This window comes from Candoia aspera, chromosome 10 (genome assembly GCF_035149785.1).
Source record: "Candoia aspera isolate rCanAsp1 chromosome 10, rCanAsp1.hap2, whole genome shotgun sequence".
Lineage (NCBI taxonomy): Eukaryota > Metazoa > Chordata > Lepidosauria > Squamata > Boidae > Candoia > Candoia aspera.
In genome coordinates, this window is record NC_086162.1 from 20845146 (window position 1) to 20869282 (window position 24137).

The 24137-nt window shown below is 46.3% G+C and overlaps 1 protein-coding gene across 3 annotated transcripts; it reads right to left on the reverse strand.

The window, feature by feature from the left end:
• Nucleotides 1-1101: 1101 nt before the first annotated feature.
• XRCC1 (X-ray repair cross complementing 1) lies at nucleotides 1102-17988 on the reverse strand. 3 transcript variants are annotated; one of them, XM_063311616.1, is made up of 17 exons: nucleotides 17861-17988; nucleotides 16850-16942; nucleotides 16262-16369; nucleotides 15560-15718; nucleotides 13823-13903; nucleotides 13592-13706; nucleotides 12824-12945; nucleotides 10842-10965; nucleotides 10283-10508; nucleotides 9047-9163; nucleotides 8866-8965; nucleotides 5439-5613; nucleotides 5085-5139; nucleotides 4151-4296; nucleotides 3560-3650; nucleotides 2268-2343; nucleotides 1102-1375 (listed from the first exon to the last, which is right to left on the reverse strand). In XM_063311616.1, exons 1-17 carry the CDS (start codon nucleotides 17909-17911, stop codon nucleotides 1262-1264), a joined length of 1953 nt encoding a protein of 650 aa, XP_063167686.1. In that variant the 5' UTR covers nucleotides 17912-17988; the 3' UTR covers nucleotides 1102-1261. The 3 variants fall into 3 exon arrangements, with proteins under 3 accessions (XP_063167686.1, XP_063167685.1, XP_063167687.1); XM_063311615.1 differs by having other exon boundaries at nucleotides 13592-13709; XM_063311617.1 differs by lacking the exons at nucleotides 16850-16942; nucleotides 17861-17988 and having other exon boundaries at nucleotides 13592-13709; nucleotides 15560-15681; nucleotides 16262-16374.
• Nucleotides 17989-24137: the final 6149 nt, after the last annotated feature.

Consider the following 24137-nt stretch of genomic DNA (forward strand, 5'->3'; position numbering starts at 1 on the left):
ATGAACAATTCCATAATGAGATTAACTAAAGCAGTTTCTTGTTTCCTACAGAGGAACTTGGATAAATTCATTGAAAATGAAAATCAGGGAGTCTTCAGCCACATAAGCCTATCCCAGAAATGGGATACAGTTTAAGCAGTCATGGTTTCTTCCAATACATCCGCTCTCAACTTTGCTACCACCCAACTTCTAGGCCAAACACTGCCCCCCCCCCCCCGAATGATTGGTCAGGGAGCGCATTCACTTAACTGCCACACGCTTAAACACACATGGAAATGGAGCGTGTACATAACACTTCTGAATCAGAAAAGGCCATCTGTCAGCACAAGCCAATATTGGGGTGGGTGGGTTGTGGGATGTTATTCCCATGGACTTTTTTTCCTGAAAAATGCGCAAATGGAAGGCATGAATGCGATTGGTGAAGCTCTGCATTTAAAAAAAGGGCTTGGCTTTGTCTGCAGATTGTACAGTTGACAAACAGAAGTTTACCTACACCAATGATGGGACAAGTCCCATCTATAATAGGATAAAACGTGATCCATCTTGAGTAAAAAAGGTTCAGGTTTTTCTTCTGTAAAACCCCAAGCAGCTTGTTAGCGGAACAGGTTTGCTGCTCTAGGGGTTGAGTGTATGAAGAAACACATTTCTGTAGGGAGAGGCAAGAATACTTAGCAAGAACACATCTCCACAATGCCATGGGAAGATGAAGAAGAGAAAGGCGACCACAAATACCAAGGTCAGTGTTTCTCAGCCTTGGCACCGTTAAGATGCCTGGACCTCAACTCCCAGAATGGCTGACTGGGGAATTCTGAGAGTTGAGGTCCAGGCATCTTAATATTGCCAAGGCTGAGAAACACTGACCAAGAGGGTAGTGAAAAGGGCAAGAAATACAAAGGCGTGGAAGATGTGTGTGAATTTGTGTCTGTACACCAACTTCTTCCTTCCTTCAGTTCTGGACCCTAATTTCAAGAGAGCTCCTTCTTCATCCTGGAAGATGACCTGGCCCCGTTCCAGAGCAGCCCACAGCAAGCATCGCTTTCCAAAAGTACATTGGCTTCCAATGCAATCTGGGGTAACAGGGTGGAAAAAAACACAAGCAAGGACCGTCCAAACCACAGCAATATTGGAGGGCAAGGAAAGGCCCTTAAAAGGAGGGCCATCTCTCCAGCAGGAGTGCCCTGTTTCAACTAGCCAGGAGGCAAAGGGTCTTCCCCAAAGAGAGGCGAGTATACATTATATACAAACTCCAGCAGGGATCCTCCTACGCTCGTGGCACGACGACGTATGGCTGGTGGGGAATCAGCTTCTGCCGGTCGTTGCAGTTGTAGATCCAACGGGGACGCACAAAGGACAGGTTGGGGTTCTCGTTCAGAGCCTGAAGCCAAAACCAGGAAAGAGACCATCAACAGTCTCTGCTCTGCTCAAAATGGCAGCACCGGGCCCATCTGCAGGCAGAGACTGCTGGGGCTGGCTAATACCAACATTCAAATTAGTATTCTCCTCCTCCCTCTGCCTCCCGTTTTGGAAACTTCATCTCATGCACCAACCCAGAGCCAGTACAGTGTGGTGGTATGAACTTTTGTGTCTCCTCCAAGTGGTTCAAAGGGGAGTCCTCCAAAATTTCCCCCATCACGGTCCCACCCTCTTTTCTCCTTTCAACAATTCTTTAAGAAAATGAGAGAGATTCAGATCCTCCATTAAACCCGTAGGTGACTCTGCGATGAAAGCGCTCTCTCAGCTTAACTTAGCCCAGGTCAGTATTGGAATGATGCACTCTCCTTGTGTAACTTGGAAAGATGGGGGACCACCGCAGTAGAGGAATGCGGTAATAAATATTGGGACTGTTTTATGGGGCCAGACGAGAACGATGCCAGTAACTTTCAACACCCAGGCTCCTTTTCTGCACACCACGGAAGCCCCTTCGTTGCACCCCTGAAAGTAGCTCCCCATCATTTTGAAGCTGGAAACACATGGAAATTAAAGTGTAAGCCTACTGAAAGACACACAGATGCAGACACCTCCAAAGAAGAAGAAATGTGGTGTTCTAGCCTCGCTTCTGGGCTTGATTCAGCCCTGCTCACTATCTCCTCCCCATAACAAATCAGTGCAGCTCCTAGCTGCCAGAAGATGGGTACCCCGCTCAATGTAAATTTGATAATTCATCAAAGATCTTCAGAATTATTTATTGCATCCATCTTCCTATCGCTCTTACTAATGGGTTTAAAGATCTGTCCTTCTGGGCTGACTCCCTGAAGCGGCAAACTCACCTCGTCAAACGTGTCATCCCATTCTTGAGCCGTGATCACATAGTTTACACGCTCATTCATGTAGTCCTCCACCTCCCTGCAGGCAGTCAAGAAGGACACTCTTTAGAGAGAATTCTCTTTTTCTCTAGAGACAAGAAGTCATCAAGGACACAAAGCCTTTCAAACTGAGTAGATTTGGCATCAAGGCTAGAGCACCATTTCAATTCCAGCCTTTGTGTAAGAGAAAATATTCAGAAACAGGGCCATTTTTAATTCCATTTCTTCTCCCTATAATTTTGTACATAGGAGGGACTGCTTGTCTCTGGTGGCTCCTGCCCGTCCCGTCAGACGGGCTCCAGGTCCTTTCTGTAAAATAATGTTGTCTTATGGGACCTAGGAGGTGCGCCTTCTCGGTCACAGCACTTGCCTCGGGGAACAACCTCTGCCGTGAGGTTTGGATGAACCCAATTGTCAGCCTCCTGTAAGGTCTTAGAAACCTAATTCTTCCCACAGGTTTTAGGGCCAGGATGGTAGTGAAATCCAGTCTGTACGGTTTGATCTGCCTTGACGGTTTGGGTGAGCAGTTTATTATTTTTTTTGGCATCTTCTACTGTTTTTTAAACTCTTCACATACAGTATGTATGTTTCTGATTTATGCTTTGTTAGCTGCCCAGAGTTATTTGATTAAGATGGGTGGACATATGAATTGGCAAAATGAATTCATATATACATATGCATATACATATTACACGCACAACTATACCCAACATTTGATGGGCACCTTTCTGCATATAATACAAAGCCTTTAAAACCTTTAATGTGGTGTGGTGCAACTTTAAGAAATGTGGACTTCAAACCCCAGAAATCCCCAGCCAGGATGCTGACTGGGGAATTCTGGGAGTTGAAGTCCACACATCTTAAAGTTGCTAAGGCGGAGAACCTCTACATTCATTAATGCAGTCATACACAGTTCCACTGTGATACCTTTTTTTCCACTGTCCCTTACAAACAGCTTGAAACATCTCATACAACACTGAGATGCCACACAATTGAAGGGATATATTGTCACGGTTCCTCCTATCATATAGAATTATCATCATCACCATCATCATCATCACCATCATCAAAAAAGATAATCTTAATTTGTGAAACTGAGTCAAAGAATGCAGATTTCCTCCTGGTTTATTACACAACGCTTAAGACCTCTTCTGCCTTTTGTGGGGAGGGAGGATTGGTTGTTTCCTCAAATTACAACGCAGCATCATATTTGGGCAATGGGAGACCCCTACAAGAATGTTCTTGTAAAAACTCACCCATTAAAAGCTATGATGTAGCGAGTCAAGAGGCGTTGTTCCTGAAAAGGGAATTCACCGTAAAGGAAGAAGCATTTGCCCCCAAACAGATCTGGAAAGGAAAGGGCCAAGTTCCTGAAGAAGTGGAATAAAGACTGGACAACCCAAACATACCCCTTTAGCTCTCTAATCATCAGATCCATAGGTCTGATCGCATCCAAAATACACCCCGACAAAAAAAAATCTTTATTAGCAAGTCAAGCATGCCCCCATTTTCTACCTTCATTTCCTTAGGCCAGGAAAAGCTAAGGCTGTCACTATTGATTATTAAACAATCCAACTGGTTAAACTAAACATACATTTCAATTTAGTCTCAATGCAAGTATCTTTTTGAGGTAATGAATCACTCATCCTTAAAATAAAAGCTCACTTTTACAAGCATGTGCATCCTCACTGAGAAGAAACAAAGAGCCTCTCAAGATACACAGGATAACTATTAGATACAGATTATTTGACTAAAGCTTAGTGGACTGATCTGCAGATCAGAACCTCGGTTAAGAAAAATCAAGTAAAATCAAAACCAAACCTTGTATCAGATCAGTTTGGACAAACCTGGCAGTTCTGGGATAGGCTGATCTGGCTCCCCTTGTTCCTCAACATCCGTGTTCTCATCTGTGGAACCGGCATAGGGGTCATCGTCTGGCTCCGGGGCTAGCCGCTGTCCTCCTTGCTGCTTTTTGCGGTGTTCCTCTTCAACTCTAAGCCAGAGGAGACATGGGATCAGCATTGGGAATGGGCTTGGCTAACTGACCCATCACAACCCCAAAAGCTTCCAGGCTTCAACCCACAGAATCTAGGAAGGCCAGCTCTGTTAAAAACACAGAAACTCCATTGACTGATTGATCTGATTTGATTTATCTCCATCCCAATCAGGAGGGACCAAACGCTAGATATTTGAGGAGCTTCTTGCTGACTCAGGGAATGGGTGTTTTCCCTTAAATTACAGCTTCCTTTCTCCTCCCATTAATCCCCAGTAATCCCCCACTAATTACCCATACTTGTTCATTTGCTAACATTATTTGTTCCTAAGGCATAACTGAAGGCCCTTTAAGCAAGAAATCACATGTTTTTCCATTCCCTAGACCAGGGGTCCCCAACCCCCAGGCCACGGACTGGTACTGGTCCATGGCCTGTTAGGAACCGGGCTGCACAGCAGGAGGTGAGCGGTGGGCGAGTGAATTTACAGCCTGAGTATTTACAGCCGCTCCCCATTGCTCGCATTACCGCCTGAGCTCCGCCTCCTGTCAGAGAAAGCAACCCCATTGGCTGTTATCTCCAAATGGTGCGAAGCAAAAAGAATAAAAGGTCGGGAAAAAGAGGAAGCGCTTGAATCATCCCGAAACCATCCCCCAACCCCCACCCACCGGTCCGTGGAAAAATTGTCTTCCACGAAACCAGTCCCTGGTGCCAAAAAGTTTGGGAACCACTGCCCTAGACCATCTTGGCTTAAGGAAGAGTCAACTACAACAGGTATCACTTGACCAACCTCCTCAATTCATCATCTGTGTCACCAGAGCCTTCATCTCCATTGCCTTGAAGACCTAAGAGACACCAGGAAGAGAGAAAGGAAACATCAGCAGTCTTTTATGTCCCTGTTGTCAGTTTCCAGGGCAAACTGTTCTGATCACTGGTGGAAAGTGGATGGCTGACTAGCTGGCCCAGAGAAGCAAGAGTCCTTGATGAGCCTCTCCAACAATCCCCACAGGGTGGGCAGAGAAGCGTCTGAACCTTGGTCTCACCCACCCATGCCCAACTCACCACCAGCCTCACTCATGCCAACTCCAAAGGATTCTGTGGGGAGCTATATTCCCCTCCACCCCAAAACTATGGTCCACTCTACCTGTTGATTTCTCATCTTCGCTGGATGCCCTTGAATTGTTGTGGATGTTGCTGTTTCGAGAGGTGGAGGGCTCCTCCTCTTCCTCCTCAGAAGGTGCCCTTGGTGGCACCACCTGCATTACTTTGAGGCTGGTGGCAGGCTTAACCTTGTGATTGGGGCTGGGCACACTGGTTCTCTGGCACAGAAAGACAGGGTTCAAATTACAGGTGCACAGAGGAAGCCAAACTAGCGGCAGCAACCCATTTTAGAAGACTGCACAGCACAGTAGTTTGGCTAATCCATGGTGGAGCTCCTGGATTTAATGACTTCATTGATATAATTCAAGCTGGAAATGAAAGCCCACAAATAGGCCTCCTTCCTTGGGGCCTCAAGAGCTCTGTCTCCCCATCTGAATGACTCAGACAGCTGAGCAACTTAAGATGCTATGTGTTTTGCAGATGAAGTCATCTTGGAAGAGGTATTCCCCTCTCAATCTCACAAAGGGGGGGAATGCCTCTTCTAAGGTAGCTACTTTCCTTTTCAGTTGTCTGTATAAAAGCGGTTGCATATCCTTTAAAGGCTGTCTTAGTTAAGGAGGGATTGTTATACAGTTGAGAAAGATATTTTAGACATTGTAATTGGCTAATCTGAGTGATTAAAGCAACTTTCCCCAACCTGTGCCCTTGAAGTGCATTGGGACTACCACTCCTGATCTGAAGTCATACAACACACCAAACTGCAATGCAGCTCCTTTGCTTTGAGCTCAGCAGGCTGTGTGAACCCAGCCATTGCCAGTGCGGGTTATAAAGCATGGTTTGTGGCCTAGCATGCTGTGTGAACCCCTCCAGTTATGGTACAGTGCAATGCATGAACCCAATCCCAGTGTGGTAGATTCTAACATATATATGAAAGACAGGAGGAAAATACTGGATTAAAGCTTGAACCCTATTTTTTAAATAGACATAAATTAAATGTTAGACTAGTTGCAAGGAACAAAGAAACTATATTCAATCAAAAGGAAGCCCTCTGCAGGTGAACCAAGCTGCTACACTTTACTTGGGTTCACACAAAATGCTAAGTTAGGCTTTTGTTGTTGTTTATTTGTTTAGTCGCTTCCGACTCTTCGTGACTTCATGGACCAGCCCACGCCAGAGCTTCCTGTCGGTCGTCAACACCCCCAGCTCCCCCAGGGATGAGTCCGTCACCTCTAGAATATCATCCATCCACCTTGTCCTTGGTCGGCCCCTCTTCCTTTTGCCTTCCACTCTCCCTAGCATCAGCATCTTCTCCAGGGTGTCCTGTCTTCTCATTATGTGGCCAAAGTATTTCAGTTTTGCCTTTAATATCGTTCCCTCAAGTGAGCAGTCTGGCTTGATTTCCTGGAGGATGGACTGGTTTGATCTTCTTGCAGTCCAAGGCACTCTCAGAATTTTCCTCCAGCACCACAGTTCAAAAGTATCGATCTTCCTTCTCTCAGCCTTCCTTATGGTCCAGCTCTCGCAGCCATATGTTACTACGGGGAACACCATTGCTTTAACTATGCGGGCCTTTGTTGTCAGTGTGATGTCTCTGCTCTTAACTATTTTATCGAGATTTGTCATTGCTCTTCTCCCAAGGATTAAGCGTCTTCTGATTTCCTGACTGCAGTCAGCATCTGCAGTAATCTTCGCACCTAGAAATACAAAGTCTTTCACTGCTTCTACATTTTCTCCCTCTATTTGCCAGTTATCAATCAAGCTGGTTGCCATAATCTTGGTTTTTTTGAGGTTTAGCTGCAAGCCAGCTTTTGCACTTTCTTCTTTCACCTTCATCATAAGGCTCCTCAGTTCCTCTTCGCTTTCAGCCATCAAACTGGTATCATCTGCATATCTGAGATTGTTAATGTTTCTTCCAGCAATTTTAACTCCAGCCTTGGATTCCTCAAGCCCAGCATGTCGCATGATGTGTTCTGCGTACAAGTTGAATAGGTAGGGTGAGAGTACACAGCCCTGCCGTACTCCTTTCCCAATCTTAAACCAGTCTGTTGTTCCGTGGTCTGTTCTTACTGTTGCTACTTGGTCGTTATACAGATTCTGCAGGAGGCAGACAAGATGACTTGGTATCCCCATACCACTAAGAACTTGCCACAATTTGTTATGGTCCACACAGTCAAAGGCTTTAGAATAGTCAATAAAACAGAAATAGATGTTTTTCTGAAACTCCCTGGCTTTTTCCATTATCCATCGGATATTGGCAATTTGGTCTCTAGTTCCTCTGCCTTTTCTAAACCCAGCCTGTACATCTGGCAATTCTCGCTCCATGAACTGCTGAAGTCTACCTTGCAGGATCTTGAGCATTACCTTACTGGCATGTGAAATGAGTGCCACTGTTCGATAGTTTGAACATTCTTTAGTGTTCCCCTTTTTTGGTATGGGGATATAAGTTGATTTTTTCCAGTCTGATGGCCATTCTTGTGTTTTCCAAATTTGCTGGCATATAGCATGCATTACCTTGACAGCATCATCTTGCAAGATTTTGAACAGTTCAGCTGGGATGCCGTCGTCTCCTGTTGCCTTGTTATTAGCAATGCTTCTTAAGGCCCACTCAACCTCACTCTTCAGGATGTCTGGCTCTAGCTCACTGACCACATCGTCAAAGCTATCCCCGATATTGTTATCCTTCCTATACAGGTCTTCTGTATATTCTTGCCACCTTTTCTTGATCTCTTCTTCTTCTGTTAGGTCCTTGCCATCTTTGTTTTTGATCATACCCATTTTGGCCTGGAATTTACCTCCGATGTTTCTAATTTTCTGGAAGAGGTCTCTTGTCCGTCCTATTCTATTGTCTTCTTCCACTTCCGCGCATTGCTTGTTTAAAAATAATTCCTTATCTCTTCTGGCTAACCTCTGGAATTTTGCATTTAATTGGGCATATCTCCCCCTATCACTGTTGCCTTTTGCTTTCCTTCTTTCTTGGGCTACTTCTAGTGTCTCAGCAGACAGCCATTTTGCCTTCTTGGTTTTCTCTTTCTTTGGGATGTATTTTGTTGCCGCCTCCTGAACAATGCTGCGAACTTCTGTCCAGAGTTCTTCCGGGACCCTATCTACAAGTTAGGCTACAATAAGGCAATACAGTTTCTGCTTCAGCATGTGAAGGAAACCAGCAGTTTTCTGAGCACACTGAGTGAACTAGGCTATTAACTGAAGCCATAATATGGTTTACTTGTTTCAACAGGGGTTGTTCCTTGAAGACAACATTTCTTCATTATTAAACTTTGATACTTATTGATTTCTACGGTTTCTTCCTGCCAAAGTCAAAACACTCTCAGAGGATTACGATCTCATCAAATTACACTCATGTCCAGTTTGCAAAACAATAATCAAATCAGGTAAGAGAAACGTACAATGAAACTCACCATGTGCCACAATAACTGAAAAATCACAAAAACCAACCAACAAATCTAGCCTACCTGTTGAGGAGCCGAAGGTGTGTGATGCGGAGCTGAGGTCTCCTCCTCGCTCTCCTCTTCCTGCTCGCTGCTGGAAGAGTTGGGGCCACCCATCAGGTACCTGAGAAAGAAACCTGCCAGTTATAATCGGAAATGAAGCTCGACTAGAATTGACCCAGATCCTGTTCCCCTGATAACTTACCGTTTGCAGGGTAAGCATCTCCGGGTGCGGTAACAGTCCAGGATCCACTCCTTGCGCACAATGGTGCCCCCGAGCCCTTTCACCTGGCTGTATTTGGGGGTGTTGGCAAAGGCACAGCTAGACGGAAAAGCAGAGTCACTCAACACAGAGGGATCCATTATAATCTATAAGGCACCAGCACAAAAGAGCAGTAGCACTGGGATTGATCTTGACCATTAGACAGCAGTGCAAAAGGAAGGGCGTTAAGGCAGCCAACTTGCTGGGGAGTAAATTCCAGCAAACTCATCCAGAAATATTCTTGGGCAGCCATGAATGGGAACTGGGCACTCAATAACTGAAGCCCTCCATCAGCTCTTAGTTCAGGGTATCCCTAAAAAATTGTGCTAATGTCAAAGCAACATCGTATGTGTCTAGGCATTACTGCACAAAGGATACAACCTAGTATTTGCATCATGGTATCTGACTCACTACGCTTGTGGAAGTTGGACCATGAAAAAACTAGACAGGAGGAAAATTGACTCATTCGAGCTGTGGTGTTCGAGAAGGCTCCTGCACATTCCTTGGTCAGCAAAGGTGACAAATAAGCAAGCACTGGAGTGTATAAAACCAGACATATCGCTGGTGGGCCATATCACAAAACTCCGCCTTACTTATTTTGGCCATGTCACACAATCAAACTCGCTGGAAAAGGCAGTTATGCTCGGAATGGTCAGCAGTAAAAAGAAACGAGGCCGGCAAAAGCCACAGCGGCTAGAACCCATCAAAGCCAACACCAGCCAGAGCATAAAACAACTAAAAGAAGCTATACAAGATCGGACAAAGTGGAGAGAGCCGGTCCATAGAATCACCAAGAACGGGATACAACTGAGCAGACAGCATCATCGTCTGACTCACATGAGTCATGTTATTTATGTTATGAAGGAACACAAGTAACTGGCCCAGGGATGTCCATGTCTTAGTTTGCTACGGCAGTTTTGAAACTGGAAACTTCCACAGCTACTTGCCACACTCTGATCATTTTGGTGAAGACAGCAATAGGGAAATAACTCCTTTTTTCTTATAACACCAAAATTTGGGGGTCTCTTTGAGTTCTTCTTTTATCAAAAACAAAGCTGAAGTCCTGGGCTCCCTGAGCAGAGCATTTGAGATTGCAATGGCTTAACTTCTAGGGAAGGGGGAAAAAAACCCAAGCACAGTGCTTTAGGAGGGTAGATCAACTGGGTACGGGACACCTACATGAGGTGGGTGCTGTCAGGGGTCCAGTCCGGACGGTACTTGGCCCCCATCTCCAAGGCCTTGTCCCTTAATTCAGAGCGAAAGGGGTTCTGGAAGCCACTCAGCACGAACACAGTACCCTGCAGGAGATGCTGGAAAGACCCATTTGCTGTCTCCTCCGAAGACGGCACTGGCAGAGATTTTTTGGAAGACGGTGTCTTCTGGGGAGGAGACGCGGAGAGAGAAACTGCAAATCAGCAAAAACAAAATGCAAAAGTTAGTGAAGATGATGAAGGTAGGCCCAAATCATTGCTCATTCTTTGATGGAAACTACTCAAAATCAGATGCAACCATGAAAAATTCCCTGCTACCCACAGCCTGGGCTTAGAAATCCAACTTCAAGAAAGTAACATGCTCAAAACATTCATGTTCAGAGCCCTTACTTGTTTAATTGCTTTAATTTTATTTTAATACTGTTTGCCACACAAATTGATTGATTAAATAAATAAATAAACAAACAAACAAATATTATATACTAAATGAAATTTCAGCTTGCACATTTCCCCCTTTCTTCACAGACCTTTGTGTTTTTTGGAAGGTGGGTGTGTAGCACGGGATTTATCAGCGTTAGCTTTCTTGGTTGCTGAGGGGAGACCAGAATTTTCTTTGCTGAACTCAAACTTCCTTTTGACTGGTGTGGGGTCCTGCAAAGAGAAGAAAACGAAGGCTGCAGCTTGTACTACGGTACTTGGACAGAAGCCCTTCCCAGCTTTATAGGATTCACTTCTAAGACAAAGCAGATATAGGCTGGTGTTGTAAGGAACCTTGGTCTAGCCATAACTAACTCTAGGATTCGTAATGCTGCTCTGATCTATGCATGTACCTTGCTCATGTGCCTAGAGAGGCAACACAGTAGATCCTGGAATGGAAGTAAAGGTAGTCCTTGCTTAACGACAGTAATTGAGACCAGAATTTTTGGCGCTATGTGACATGGTCATAAAGCACATCATGTGACCATGCTGCTTAGCAACGGTAGTTCTGGCACTTCTGGTTGCTGTTATTAAGTGACTCGTGCAACATCACGTGGTTGCCATTTTTTACCTCCTGCCAGCTTCCCCACTGACCTCGCTTGTCAAAAGCCAGCAGTGAAGGTCGCAAATGGCAATTACATGACTACACGATGCTGCAACGTCATAACTGCGAGCCAGTCGTCGTGTGCCCAGATTGCAATCATATGACCACGGGGGTGCTGCAATGGCTGCAACTATGAGGAACAGTTGTAAGTACCACTCGTCAGCACCATCATAACTATGAATGGGCGCTGAACGAGTGGTCATTAAATGAGGACTACCTGTATTTATTTATTTTTCTTTCTCAGCTTGGATATGAAGCCGAGGGAAAATGCCTTCCTCTTCTGCAGAACGCAGGGCCAAGAGACAGGCCCGCAACTAGGGTCTGTGTCACCCAAGGCAAACATGGATTTCGCCCCCCCCCCATTCAGCATACAAATACTATTTTGTCATTTTGGCACACCCCCCCAGCGCGGCACCCTGCACACATACCCCGCTTGCCCCCACCTAGTTGTGGCCCTGCCAAGAGGGAGGGTTTCCTCTCTCAGATGGCAGCGGCTGAAGTCCTTTCTTTTGATTAGAAGAAGCAGAGTTTAATTCTTTCCTCTTGGTTCTATTTTCATGGCTGAGAATTGTTCCTGCTTCCTCAGCAGCAGTCTGTTATGCAGACTGGTGTCAAATGAAGCACCTCCTCGCTGTCCATGTTAAAGACATCAGATAAACTGTGAATCAGAAAGGCCACCATTCAATCCTTTCCTCAATATGAACTTATTAGAAAGCCTTACGGAAGTCACTGATTAGATTCACACATTACACTAAGCCATACTTTGCCTAGCCTCCAGTTTGTTGAATAAGTCACTACTGGTTGAGTTCATGTCACACAAAGCCAGAACTAAATGAATTAGATTAGGACATCACAAAACATATAAACCCAACTACTATCTCTTAGTCTGTATCTTACCCAATGTCTTCAATCTGCAATATGAGGAATAACATGGGTTTCCCTTACAGAAAAGTGGATAATCTTTCAGAGGCTAAGGGCTGCAGGTGAATCAGGCAGGGAGCAAAGGGAAAGAGGCCAGGGCTTTTCAGACCCCTACCACAAAGGATGTTTTAAGGTTTGCAATTAGACAATGCTTGCTGATCTGCAACTATGATGCAAATGTGAAGCAGAGATACACATTACAGATCAGTGTCTTTCAAAATTGGCCACTTTAAGATGTGTGGACTTCAGCTCCCAGAATTCCCCAGCCAGCATGGGAAGTTGGGAGTTGAAGTCCACATATCTTAAAGTGGCCAGGTTTGAAAAATACTGTTAGAGATCATCCACGTCCCTGATTTGGAACCTTTCTAATGGGTTTGGTTGGGAACTCTGGATGCTGCAATCAAAACACTGGAGGGTGCCCAGGTGGGGAAAAGCATTTTAGGGAAAGAAAAAAGTTGGAACATGATCATTTGCCCACCCACACGGCTTCCGTTTTCTTTTCTCTACCTTGGGTGAGGTTTTGGTGGTGGGCTTTTCCACTGCTGACGGTGAAGAGTCAGGAGAGAGAGATATGCTGGTCTGCAATGAGGCAGCAGCGTAACTGGGTGAAGGCTGGTTATTCTGGGAGGCTGCAAGAATAATAATTATCATCACCACCACCTACCTACAATGCAGAAGGCACTGCAGACGCTAAAGAGTAGATAAAACGTTAAAACTGACACTTTCAACTTAAAGGTTTTCATATCAAGAATGACCAAGGAAGAAGGTTAACAGATCTCACTTGATCACATCCTATTTGATAATGGCAATTAGTGCTGATGGAGCCTTCACTTGCATGGGCAGAATCTCTCATAATGTCAGCTTCTAAGGAGTAACAGAGAAAGTCTATTGCCTCCTGTTGGCTGGATGGTAAATATTAACTGTCATCTTCCAACTGCCTCTTGGTGGGGTAAAACGTGTGATAATGTCAGGGGAATTTGGCGAAGAAATCACACTGAGTCGGAAATGCAACTCTAGCTCGCTTTATTGTTTCGACCATACGTAGAATCTTGTCAGACTAAAGGTTCCTTAACTGAGCTGAAGGGAAAAGTACTCTTGGGAATCTAGGGTGGTGCCAGTCTAACTTTCTTCCTCGCCCCCCACCCCCCCGCACTCTCCAAACTATGCAAGCTGTGGGAACATTTATCTGCCCAGAATGCACTCTCTACTCCCTCATCTCTGAGCTCCATCACATCACCCCCCTCTTCAGGGACAGATGCCATCACAGATAATTACCTTTAGGAGGGGAGACCAGGGGTTTACTGGCACGGCTGAAGAACAGAGCACCAGGTTTCAAAGAGCTAGAGTTGCTGTCATCATCCTTCACCTTAAATTGGCCCAATTTGGTGACCTTCTGATGTAAGTGGAACAAAAAGAGAATGAGATATCCAGATTCCGTTAAAGAAGAGCAGTAGAGTACAGGGACATAGAAGTTGGAAGGGATCACGTAAACTAGGGGATACTCACTGGGGAAGCCATTTTGGAATGCATCTCATTGCTGTCTGGAGGAGAGTGGAACCTCACGAAAGACAGGCCATAAGCCAAAGACTGAAGAGAGAAGCAAGCAAGAGGATTTGGATTTACCAGGCAGCCCCAAACAATTGTCATTCCGTGCACGCAGCTGCCTTCTCTAATTACGGACCACATTCCCTCCAAAGCTGGGACAGAAACCAGCCTGATAAACTTAGGAGTGGCTAATAAATGTTAGAAGCAAATAAGACTACCCTTACTATAGCTTTCCTGGGGACTGTCCCAAGCATGGGGACCTCACCTTCTACAATTGCCAACTCCAGAGAAATCTGGAAACTGAAATCCATCTAACTGGAGGGTTCCCAGATGGGCTTAGGAAGTCAACAGGAAGGTCTGACCTTTTGAGAGCTTGCAATATTACTCTTCATGGACAAGAGACCACATCCCTTAGAGACAGTCTTCCTTAATACAAATGGCTAATAACTGTTGCCCTTTTTGTCCTGGAGTTTAAGGGCTCTTTTGTGAGAACTTAGCCCACCAGTAAAGCTGCAGTTCAGTGTTTATGTACTTGGGAATCAGTCTTGTTGAACTCAGTGAACTTTATGTCTGAGTAAACATTCATATAGGGACGCAGTGGCGCTGCGGGTTAAACCGCTGAGCTGTCGATCGGAAGGTTGGCGGTTCGAAACCGCGCGGCGGGGTGAGCTCCCGTTGTTAATCCCAGCTCCTGCACACCAAGCAGTTCGAAAACATGCAAATGTGAGTAGATTAATTGGTACCGCTTCGGCGGGAAGGTAACGGCGTTCCGTGAGTCATGCTGGCCACATGACCCGGAAGTGTCCTATGGACAACGCCGGCTCCAAGGCTTAGAAACGGAGATGAGCATCGCCCCCTAGAGTCGGACTCGACTGGACTTTACGTCAAGGGAAACCTTTACCTTTACCTAAACATTCATAGGATAATGCTATTAAAAAAAGAGGATCAACCAGATTTTAATTCTTTCAGCTAATGCCCCCATCTATGGACCTTCACCTAGAAACAAGCCGAAGACATAAATGTGAATTTCTGTGGCTTCACCTCACCTCCAGGCAGGGAATACCCAGAAATTTGGGATCCCACTTAGAAGAACTTCTATTTGCCAAGTAAATAATCATAACTACCTGAGATCTACTTCTCGGTTTCTCATACAGAAAATGATGACTATCTCAGCTTCAAAGTACAGCTATAATATAAGGAGGCATGGAACCCATTTGACAGATACCAAACACAGAGTTGCTAAAAAGCACACTACAGGTAGTCCTCTCTTAACAACCATTCATTTACTGACAGTTCAGACTTACAACAGTGCTGGAAAAACCAATTTATGACCAGTCCTCACACCTATGACCATCATAGCATCCCCACGGCCACATGATCACAATTCGGGCACTTGGCAACCAGTTCACATTTATGACCATCACAGTGTCCCACAATCATGTGATCACCATTTTTGACCTTCTGGGCCAGCTTCTGGCAAGCAAAATCAATGAGGAACCACGTGATTCTCTTAATGATCGTGGTGATTTGCTTAACGACCACTGCAAAAAAGGTCATAAAATTGGGTCAGATTCACTTAATGACCACTTTGCTGAGCAACCGAAATTCCAGTCCCAATTGTGGACATTAAGCGAGGACTACCTGTATGGCCAGCATGCCATATATTTTGTTTCTTTGTGTGTGCTCCAAAATATAAACCTTGGTATATGGCTGGGTACAAACAATCTTAACTCGGTCCCATTTCTTTTCAGCTGTAGCCTTCACCAGCTTATCTGGCCCAAACATGCGGACTCTGTTCAAGTTGGTGCTATTCTTGCTCTCTGAGGGAGACATGAAGGAGGATGTAACCAACAGCACCTGAGGTGGAATGGAAAGGTCTACAGTGGAGATCAAGAGACAAACTTTTTAAAAAATACATCCAATTCCAGCCCAAAAGACTCCTCCCCAAACATCCTGAGAGCAAGCAAAAGAACATCAAATCAGAATTTGGGCTCTTGATGGAAACTGTCATACACAGGAAAAATCACAACACAGACATTAAATGCAGAGGGAGAGCAGAGTTGGAAGGAAATCTACCCTTAATTTCTTGTACCTCTAGTGCAGTGTTTCTCAACCTTGGCAACTTTAAGATGGCTGGACTTCAACTCCCAGAATTCCCCAGCCAGCCATGGGGAATGCTGTAGTGTTTTGTCTAAACTGCTCAGCAGACAGCTTGTAGAGAGCCACACATACCTGGATTCAAATGGTAGTTCACTTACGTTGCTGCAATCCCACCATTTGTGCCCATACAGCAATAAAGGAAACAACACTGAACCCCCTTCACTGAAGACACCAGCTTCACAGAAGATACCATTTTCATGTTAGAAGGGAAACTCTCAGAACAACATCCAATTCACTCACCTCGTAGTTCTGCTCACTGGAAGAGGCAGAGCAGCCAGCCAGCACTTCCACAAAGGCAGATCCTTCATTGCCAATATCAACGCTGTGAATCTGCTCCTCTTTTTCAAACTGTAGTGGGGGGACAGAGCAGTAGAGAATTGTGGAAAATGCAGGAAAGGAATCCTATAGGCCCAGGTCTTGCAAGTAGATACTGATTTAACCAATATGGCCCAACCACATAAGATAAGCCACGTTAACAACAAATAAAACTGTCTCTACACTAAATCAGGACCAAGCTCATTATTATCCAATCTGACTGATAGTGATTCTCCAAGGCAGCAGGTTTTCCTTTTTCTACCTGACAATGATTGCTTTCTCTGAAGCCCAATGCATTCACTTTTACCTCTCCAAAGGAATCTATCCATCCATCCATCTTTATACGCACACACACACACACACACACACACACGCCTACACAACCTGCTAACTGTATAAACACGCCTACAGCAATCTGTCACACTGGGAGTGCTTCCCAAATTCTTGCCTCATTTACAACGGTTGCAGCAAGTATTTGGGACTGATTTCACCCAGGGACTAACGGAAACTCACTTGTAATATGACAGAGATTTGCTTTTCCCCAGCCTGGGCAGCCTTCCACTTGCGATAGGTGTCAGCCTTGAGCAGGTTCTCAGCACAGTGAGTCTGGGGGTAGGAAAGGACACTAAATCAATGGCAGAAAATAACCCTACTATCCATACATCTGCTTCTTCATCCCTCCCTTACTCCATCTCATCCCCTTTTCCCCTCCCCCCCCAATGGTCTTAGGCATAGGCTGGGTTCACCCAACACACTTCAACCCTAAATCCATAAAAAACACCATTGCTCTCTTCCAGTGTTTCTCAGCCTCAGCAGATGTGTGGATGTGCTGGCTGGGGAATTCTGGGAGTTGAAGTCCACACATCTTAAAGCTGCTGAGGCTGAGAAACACTGCCCAATTCACATAACCCACAACGCCTGAACAGATGAACTCTATTCCGACTTAATGTGATGGCCTACTTCACGCAACAGGCAATGGCCAGGTTCCTGCAAAAAGAAACACCCCAATTCCATTTCAGTGAAATGTGTTGTGAAAACCCCTCTCTTGCTGACACCCCTTTTTTCTTCTTATGATACCCTCTTTCTTCTTCTTCCCCTGTCTCTTTCTGATTGGGTACACCCAGCATACCAAACCCTAAACCCAGGTGAGTGGAACACCATGGCTTGTTCCTATCACACCCCAGATGCTCAAACCAACCAACCGGGTTATGGTCAGGTTCCCACCCCTCGTGACGACCACTGCTGGGTTCCCCCCAGACGCTGAAGCCCAAAGTAGACATCCTCGCTTTGCCTGGTCTAGGTATCGTGGGAATGCGGCCACGGCCTCGCTGAATGGAGTCTGCACCGTCTGTACGCCTCCTCCCTCCCCGAAGCCACCGGGAGGCTCTTCCACGGTCCACCGCCCCCATACCCGCCTCCCCCCTGCCTAAGAATGGCTGCCTCCATGTCCCGACTTAACAGCCCCATCCCCCCGCTGCCTTCTTCCCCAAGCGGACGCCGCCGCTCGCAAGGAGGCCGCGCTACCGTGTCGGAGCTGCTCGCAGATACCACATGTCGGATCTCGATCTCCGGCATTGCCCCGCCACTTTCTGTCACCGCCGTCACCCGGCAGCAAAACTCCGCCAGGCGCCGGAAGTAGGCGCTCTACGCTCATCGCCGCTCGTCTCTATGACTCCTCAAATGCGGCGGACCTCTCCGCGGCGCAAACTCAGATCGACTGTGCAGCCAGACCCAGCGGAGGGTCTGCGGTTGAAACTCATGGCGCACGCTCAGATCCGAGCCTTTCGCTCGCGATGCTTTGGCGCGTAACGCGGTCCTTTGTTTGGGCTTCGCTTCTGCGCATGCGATTTCTCTGCCTTTCTTCGAGTTAGAGCAGTGTTTTTCAAACCTGGCCGGTTTAAGATGTGTGGACTTCCACTCCCAGAATTCCTCAGCCAGCATGTTCTTATTGAGGAATTCTGGGAGTTGAAGTCCACATATCTTAAAGTGACCAAGTTTGAAAAACACTGAGTTAGAGGGATTTCCACCCTAACTCTTTGTAACCATTAGATGGTGAGATAAATCATGAGTGTGGCAGCCTTATTTCTGGAAAGAGTAACATTTCTTAAAACATGGTTATTAACAGAAATAGCAATCCATCATTTGTATGAGTCAGGTTATTAATCTACTATTGACATGTTTGTTATTCAGTAATAAAAAATAATCCCTTTGAAAAAAGAATTCCATAGGGCGGCGTTTCCCAACCTTGGCAACTTTTTAAATGGGTGGACTTCAACTCCCAGAATTCCCCAGCCAGCCAGCTGGGCAATTCTGGGAGTTGAAGTCCACCCATCTTAAAGTTGAAAAAGGTGAGATATACTGCCATAGGGACAAAAACATGATTTATTATATATGCTTCACCATCCTGAACCTGGCAATGTTCGATTAAAAAAAGCTGTGTTGGTTGTTATGGACATTGGAATCTAGCGTATCTGAAGGCTGCCTGCTTGGAAAAGGATGACGAACACCATAGTTTCACATTGGCTGGTTTGAGTTTTTCAAAACATGGCCCCTCCCTCCCATTCCAAATCACCGGACAAGACAGATTTATGTGTAGCTATGGGGCAGTAATCAAAGCAGTTGTTGTTTATTCGTTTAGTCGCTTCCGACTCTTCGTGACTTCATGGACCAGCCCACGCCAGAGCTTCCTGTTGGTCGTCAACACCCCCAGCTCCCCCAGGGATGAGTCCGTCACCTCTAGAATATCATCCATCCACCTTGCCCTTGGTCGGCCCCTCTTCCTTTTGCCTTCCACTCTCCCTAGCATCAGCATCTTCTCCAGGCTGTCCTGTCTTCTCATTGTGTGGCCAAAGTATTTCAGTTTTGCCTTGAATATCATTCCCTCAAGTGAGCAGTCTGGCTTTATTTCCTGGAGGATGGACTGGTTGGATCTTCTTGCAGTCCAAGGCACTCTCAGAATTTTCCTCCAACACCACAGTTCAAAAGCATCGATCTTCCTTCTCTCAGCCTTCTTATGGTCCAGCTCTCGAGCCATATGTTACTACGGGGAACACCATTGCTTTGACTATGTGGACCTTTGTTGTCAGTGTGATGTCTCTGCTCTTAACTATTTTATCAAGATTGGTCATTGCTCTTCTCCCAAGGATTAAACGTCTTCTGATTTCCTGGCTGCAGTCAGCATCTGCAGTAATCTTCGCACCTAGAAATACAAAGTCTTTCACTGCTTCTACATTTTCTCCCTCTATTTGCCAGTTATCAATCAAGCTGGTTGCCATAAACTTGGTTTTTTTGAGGTTTAGCTGCAAGCCAGCTTTTGCACTTTCCTCTTTCACCTTCATCATAAGGCTCCTCAGGTCCTCTTCGCTTTCAGCCATCAAACTGGTATCATCTGCATATCTGAGATTGTTAATGTTTCTTCCAGCGATTTTAACTCCAGCCTTGCATTCCTCAAGCCCAGCTTGTCGCATGATGTGTTCTGCGTACAAGTTGAATAGGTAGGGTGAGAGTATACAGCCCTGCCGTACTCCTTTCCCAATCTTAAACCAGTCCGTTGTTCCGTGGTCTGTTCTTACTGTTGCTACTTGGTCATTATACAGATTCTTCAGGAGGCATACAAGATGACTTGGTATCCCCATACCACTAAGAACTTGCCACAATTTGTTATGGTCCACACAGTCAAAGGCTTTAGAATAGTCAATAAAACAGAAACAGATGTTTTTCTGAAACTCCCTGGCTTTTTCCATTATCCATCGGATATTGGCAATTTGGTCCCTAGTTCCTCTGCCTTTTCTAAACCCAGCTTGTACATCTGGCAATTCTCGCTCCATGAATTGCTGAAGTCTACCTTGCAGGACCTTGAGCATTACCTTACTGGCATGTGAAATGAGTGCCACTGTTCGATAGTTTGAACATTCTTTAGTGTTTCCCTTTTTTGGTATGGGGATGTAAGTTGATTTTTTCCAATCTGATGGCCATTCCTGTGTTTTCCAAATTTGCTGGCATATAGCATGCATTACCTTGACAGCATCGTCTCGCAAGATTTTGAACAGTTCAGCTGGGATGCCGTCGTCTATGTGTAGCTATGGGGCAGTAATCAAAGCAGACACCGGCCAAAATATAAAGCAACTGAAAGAAGCTATACAAGATTGGAAATCATGGAGAGAGCTGGCTTATGGAATCGCCAAGGGTCGGGTACAACTGAATGGATAATTTGATTTGATTCGATGGGGCAGTGCTCCCTAGAAGAATCCAGGTCATGGCTTGGAGGTCCTCCTGGATTTCACGTTCTTGATGATAGCCAAGAGTGCCTTTAAAATTGTTACAGGGTAACAATCCATAATGTGGTTTGTTTCATTTCAGTTTAGCATACTGTGTGAACTCAATTGTCCATTGGTAAACCATGGTTTATAGCTTAAGAGGGATGCTGTCAGGGTCAGCTCGCTTCGCAATAAGGCACGGACTCACTTAATGGGTATTAAGGATTTCCGGTTTATTGGAATGGTAGCTGACAGAACGAAAAACGGGAACAGGGATGCGGTGGTGAGGTGTCCTTTTTATACCCCTCTTGCGGGGTCCCGTGCTCCCTCACCCTCCATTGTCCCCAATCTCCTTGATGGGTTCCTTGATGGCTGTGTGGGTGTTTTCCCCGTTGCTGCCCACGCCTTCTTGGTTCAGGTGTGTCCTCCAGGGCTCCAGGTGCGGGTTATCGATGCTTATCTGGAGTCCTTCTATTCTAGTCCATGAGTGTGGGCGCTTTGGGTGATTAGTTTGAAGGTTGATTTAATCATCTCCTTCCTCTCTTTCTGATGATCATGATCCACGTTGTGAGGCTCTTTGTGCCTTGCAACGGGGTCATGACATGCTGCCCCCCGAAGATGTCTTTAGGGCGCTGGTTTCTCTGGGTATGCTTCGTGGAAGTGTCTGGTCAGTTGTCTTGCAGAGACGTGTTGTGCCTGGACCCACTCCGGGTGTGGGAAGTGCTTCCATTTGACGAGATATTGTAGTGTGCCTCTTTGCTTCCTCGAGTCCAGTATCTCCTGTACTTCGAAATGCTGTTGGTTGTCTATCATGATGTGTGGAGGCAGGGTTTCTTCTGTGTGCCATTTGGATGGGTTTGTCGGTTTCAGCAGGGCACAGTGGAATACCGGATGGACCCGTCTTAAGTTGTGAGGTAATTCCAGCTTGAATGTGACTGGGTTGATTACTTCAGTGATTTTGAAGGGTCCGATGAATTTTGGTGCCAGCTTCTTCGAGGGTTGTGAGGTCTTTATGAACTTAGTGGAGAGGTAGACCCTATCTCCCACTTTGTAGTTTGGTGCCTCCGCCCTGTGGTTGTCCGCAAATTTCTTGTACGTGGTTTGTGCATCTGCGAGGGCCGTTTGGATGATTGGCCAGGTTGTCGCCAGTTGTGCCGCCCAGTCGTCTGATGAGCAGGGTGGGGCCTCTGGTTGGGGTAGTTCTGGTATTGGTACAAAGTCCCTTCTGTAGACCACCTTAAATGGGGTGTGGCCTGTGCTCTGGTGTACCGTGTTGTTATAGGCTACCTCTGCAAACGGTAGTAGGTCCACCCAGTTATCTTATTGGTAATTTATGAATGCCCTCAGGAACTGTTCAAGGGTTGAGTTCAGGATCTCTGTAGATCCGTCTGTGTGTGGATGCCACGCTGTTGACAGTGCCTGTTTGGTGCCAATGAGTTTTAAAAACTTCCTCCAAAATTTTGACGTGAACTGTGTGCCCCTATCGGTCACCAACCTGCAGGGGGCGCCATGGATCATGTATATGTGTGTCAGGAACAGGCGTGCCAGCTGTTGCGCGGTGGGGATGGTTGCGCAGGGAATGAAGTGTGCCTGTTTTGAAAAGTAGTCTTTTACCACCCAGATGACTGTTTTCCTTTGGCTGGGTGGGAGGTCTACAATAAAGTCCATGGAAATTTCTTCCCAGGGGCGAGAGGGGCTGGCTACTGGCTGCAGCAGCCCTTGAGGTTTCCCCCCCTTCCATTTGGAGGTGGCACATGTGGGGCAGGTGGCTATGTAGTCTTTAATGTCTTTTCTCAGGGTTGGCCACCAAAATTGCCGTCTCGTTAGATGTAGGGTTTTTACAAACCCAAAATGCCCCACAGTCTTGTTGTTGTGTGAGCGGTTTAAAACTTCCCCCCGCAGTGACTCTGGTACGTACAAGACTTTCTCTTTCCAGGCTAGGCTGTCCTTGATAGATACAAGGTGTCGGTTGTTTTGTAACCATGTATCTGTTTGTAGTGCTTGTGCGAGTCTCTGTTGCCAGTTGGGTGAAATTGAACGGCGGCTCCGTTCGTTTTCTTGCGTTCGTGCTGGCGTGCACTGATTCCTCGTCTGGCTGCGCGTGACAGCTGGGCAGCCCAGTTGTTTGTTGGTCCATACCGTCCCCACGATGTCTGAGGCTTGTGTGTCGTCCTGTGGCCGTCGGGAGAGGCATCTGCCAGGAAGTTCTTCCTGCCCGGTATAAATTTCAGCGTGAAATTGAACTGGCTGAAGAACTGTGCCCAGCGCACCTGCTTCGGGCTGAGGCGTTTAGGCGTGCTGAGAGCCTCCAGGTTCTTGTGGTCTGTCCAGACCTCGAAGGGGCAGGTGGCCCCTTCCAGCAGGTGCCTCCACGTTTCCAGAGCTGCTTTCACTGCGAATGCCTCTTTTTCCCATACATGCCATCTCCGCTCCATTTCGGAGAATTTGCGGGAAAGGTAGGCGCAGGGTTTTAGCTGGCTGTCAGAGTCCCTTTGGAGCAGGAGAGCTCCGATGGAAAAGTCGGAGGCGTCTACTTGCACCACGAAAGGCTTGGTGGGGTCGGGGTGTTGTAACACTGGCTCAGCTGTGAAGAGGTTTTTTAGTCTCTCGAATGCCGTTTGACAATCAGCTGTCCAGTTTAGTAGCGTCCCCGGGTTTCTTGATTTGCGCGTGTCCCCCAAGCCCTTAGTCTTTAGTAGGTCAGTTAGGGGTAATACAATCTCTGCCAGTCTCGGGATGAACCCCCTGTAAAAATTCATGAATCCAATGAAACTTTGGAGTTGTCTCCTCATGCGTGGGCGCTCCCACACCAGTATAGCTTGGACCTTGCTTGGGTCCATTTCTATTCCTTTCTCGGAAATCCTGTACCCTAGATAGTCAATTTGTTTCCTGTGAAACTTGCACTTGGAGAGTTTGGCAAACAGCTCTGCCTTGCGAAGTTTCCTGAGCACTTCTTTTAACAAGCGTTCGTGCTCACGTTCCGTTTCAGTGTAGATTAATACATCGTCGAGGTAAACCAGAACCCCCTTAAAGAGGTGGTCACGCAGGACCTCATTGATTAATTGCATGAATACCCCCGGTGCTCCTGCCAGTCCGAATGGTAGCACCTTGTATTGAAACGCCCCCAATGGGCAGTTGAAAGCAGTTTTCCACTCATCCCCCTCCCATATCCGTATACGGTAATAGGCTTCCCTTAGGTCCAGTTTAGAGAATACCTTACCCTTTGTCAGGTGGGACAAGATGTCCTTTATTAAGGATAGAGGGTATTTATTGGATACGCATGCGGCGTTTAATCTGCGGTAATCTGTACAGAGCCGCAGTGACCTGTTCTTTTTCTCACGAAAGAGGACTGGCGCTCCTACTGGAGAGTTTGCAGGCTCGATAAAACCTCTTGCCAAGTTTTTGTCCACAAAGTCCCTCAATGCTGCCAGCTCTCTCTGGGTCATGGCATATATTTTGGGTTTGGGTAGGGGTACCCCCGGGACCAGTTCAATGGCACAGTCTGTTTTCCTGTGGGGGGGGGGAGTTTGTCCGCCTCTTTCTCG